A 2634-nucleotide genomic window follows, 5' to 3' on the forward strand; every position below is an offset into this window, starting at 1 on the left:
ATTTCCCTAACCCCTGTCCCCCAAGCCCCCCACTACTTAAAAAAAAAAAAAAAAAAAAAAAATCTCAAAACTCTTTGCTTTCATTACTCACCTCATTTTTTGGATACTGCTTCAAAAGTTCTTTCTGCATTTCCCTCATTTTGTTCTGTACAGAAGCCAAAACAAACTCCAGTCCTGAGACTACACCACCGTAAATGGCAAGTATAAAATCTCTCTTTAGAAAAAGAGTTCAAAACATTAATGCTCATGTAATAGACAAAATATTCAAATTGTTACAGTGAATATATCAATGACAGACACAAACTGAAAGAAAATGACTTCACTCTGATGTTCTTCATTCTTAAAAATACACAAAATGCCACACGCTTAGCTCTACTGATAAGATTTTCTTCTCTTAATAAAACAATTTCTAGTATCTGGCAATTAGTGTGAACACAAAACAACTGTATTACAGCTGTCAATGCACTGTGACCTGGACTACAGGAATTATGTATGGACAACTATGTTGGTTAGAGGCATGCTTTTTGGTTTTATTGTTATGACCCTAGTATGGATACAGCTTACATAAGCACAGAACAGAAGGTGTTTATACTGGCATAGCTTATGGAAATGAGTTATACTGATGTATGGGTTTCTTTTTAGCAGTGCAGCTGCATCCACCGTTCCATTAACTTTTACCATAAGGGTATAATTAAAACATTATAACCTTTGTATGTATAATTAAAACAAGCACTTAGGCTTATAAACAACATTTAAGTTGAAAAAAAAAAAAGTTTCGTTGAATTACCAAGATGAGATGCAAGACCAAATTCTGTGTTATAGATGCATACCATATTGTGGGGACAGAGATTAAATCCAATACAATAACCCCAAATAACTATAAAAATGTGAATATTAGGACATTAATATTTGAAAATCTTAACACAATTAATATAAAAGTATATTCTTTATTTTGGCATTATCCTATGAAGTAGTCATCATGTAAAAACATTTCTCCAGTACTAATTTTAGAAGTTGCTGTTTCCAACAACCTGCTTTTTTTACCTGTATGCTGGTTGTGTCATCTTTGTTCTCTTCAGAAAAGTATAGATCAGATCCTGAGAGTGCTACCAAGTGTCCCACATGTTTTGCTGCTTGTTTCACTGTTTGTATTATTTTGTTCTGAGCTTCGCTTACCATTGAAGGTATATCTGAACAACAACCCTGAGCAATGAAAACACATTAATCATTTAGATAGGAAAATTCTGTGGTGAAAGTGCAAATATTTTCAACTTCATACATACAACAGGTCTTGAAACTATACTGAAATGGTTATCAACATTATCTCTCTGTTACCAATCAATGGAACAAAAATATTTAGAACTAGAGAGAGAAAAACTGTTACTAGTGCACTACAGAATTATACATCTACACATGCATATTAATGCAGAGCAATAAACCCCAGTACATAGTGCACCAGAATTTATTGCTCCTGGGCACCGCATATACATGTGCACCTGGGACCAAAGCCCATTAAGCCAGGTTGGAGCAGCACCAGCTGGCAGGGGATCCAGGGGGCTAAGGGGGCAGGTCTGCCAGGTCAGTGCTGCTCTGACCTGGTTCAATGTGTTGCGGAGGGGCTAGCTGGGGCACAAGAGTGCTTCAGTGCAGGGCTAGCCAGCAGGCAGATGTAGTTAGGGATCTTCTGGAAGGGCTAGACATTTTTAAATCTGCAGGTCCAGATGTCCTCCACCCAAGGGTGTTGAGGGAGCTGGCAAGGGTCATCATGGAGCCCTTGGCCCGACCATATGAGCATTCGTGGTCATCTGGCCAGGTGCCGGGGGATTGGAAACTGGCTAATGTGGTCCCAATTTTCAAGAAAGGAAGAAAGGAGGACCCAAGTAACTATAGGCCTGTAAGCCTCACCTCGGTGCTCGGGAAGATCTTGGAGAGAATCATCAAGGAGCACATCTGTGGGGGGCCAGCAGGGGAGATCATGCTCAGGGGCAATCAGCATGGGTTCAAGGCAGGTCCTGCCTGACCAACCTAATTGCCTTTTATGACCAAGTAACTAAATCCTTGGATGATGGTATCGCCATGGATGTAGTCTTTCTAGACTTTAAGAAGGCCTTTGACACTGTCTCTCACCCCATCCTCATCAATAAATTAAACAACTGTGGCATTGATGCCTACACAGTTGGATGGGTAAAAAATTGGCTGATGGGGCACACCCAGAGAGTAGTGGTGGATGGGTTGTACTCAACCTGGTGAGATGTGAACAGTGGGGTACCCCAGGGATCAGTCCTCAGACCCGCACTGTTTAACATGTTCATCAGCAACTTGGACGAGGGGGTGGGAAGCACGCTGTCCAAGTTCACTGATGACATTAACATGTGGGGCGAGGTGGACACACTTGAAGGGAGAGAGAGGCTGCAAATTGATTTAGACAGACTACAAAAGCGGGCAGACGAGAATAGGATGGGCTTCAACGTAGACAAATGCAGGGCGCTGCACCTTGGGAGAAGAAATCCACAGCATACATACAGGCTGTTCAGCCTCAGCAAGAGGAGGCTGAGGGGGAACCTGGTGGCTGCCTACAAACTCATCAGGGGAGATCAACAGCAAATAGGTAGAGCCCTTTTCTCCCCAGCACCA

General features: G+C 41.8%; 1 protein-coding gene across 1 annotated transcript in view; it reads right to left on the minus strand.

Annotated features, from left to right (window-relative positions):
- KIF14 (kinesin family member 14) overlaps positions 1-2634 on the minus strand; it is a 97044-nt gene that overhangs the window by 18182 nt on the left and 76228 nt on the right. The window contains exons 26-27 of the mRNA XM_019502055.1: positions 1045-1203; positions 92-214 (exon numbers count right to left, since the gene is read on the minus strand). Coding sequence (XP_019357600.1) covers positions 92-214; positions 1045-1203 — 282 coding nt within the window. The remainder of the gene's footprint in view (positions 1-91; positions 215-1044; positions 1204-2634) is intronic.

The sequence above is a fragment of the Gavialis gangeticus genome, unplaced genomic scaffold (genome assembly GCF_001723915.1).
Source record: "Gavialis gangeticus isolate Ggan-Ray unplaced genomic scaffold, GavGan_comp1, whole genome shotgun sequence".
NCBI classification, from domain to species: Eukaryota; Metazoa; Chordata; order Crocodylia; family Gavialidae; genus Gavialis; species Gavialis gangeticus.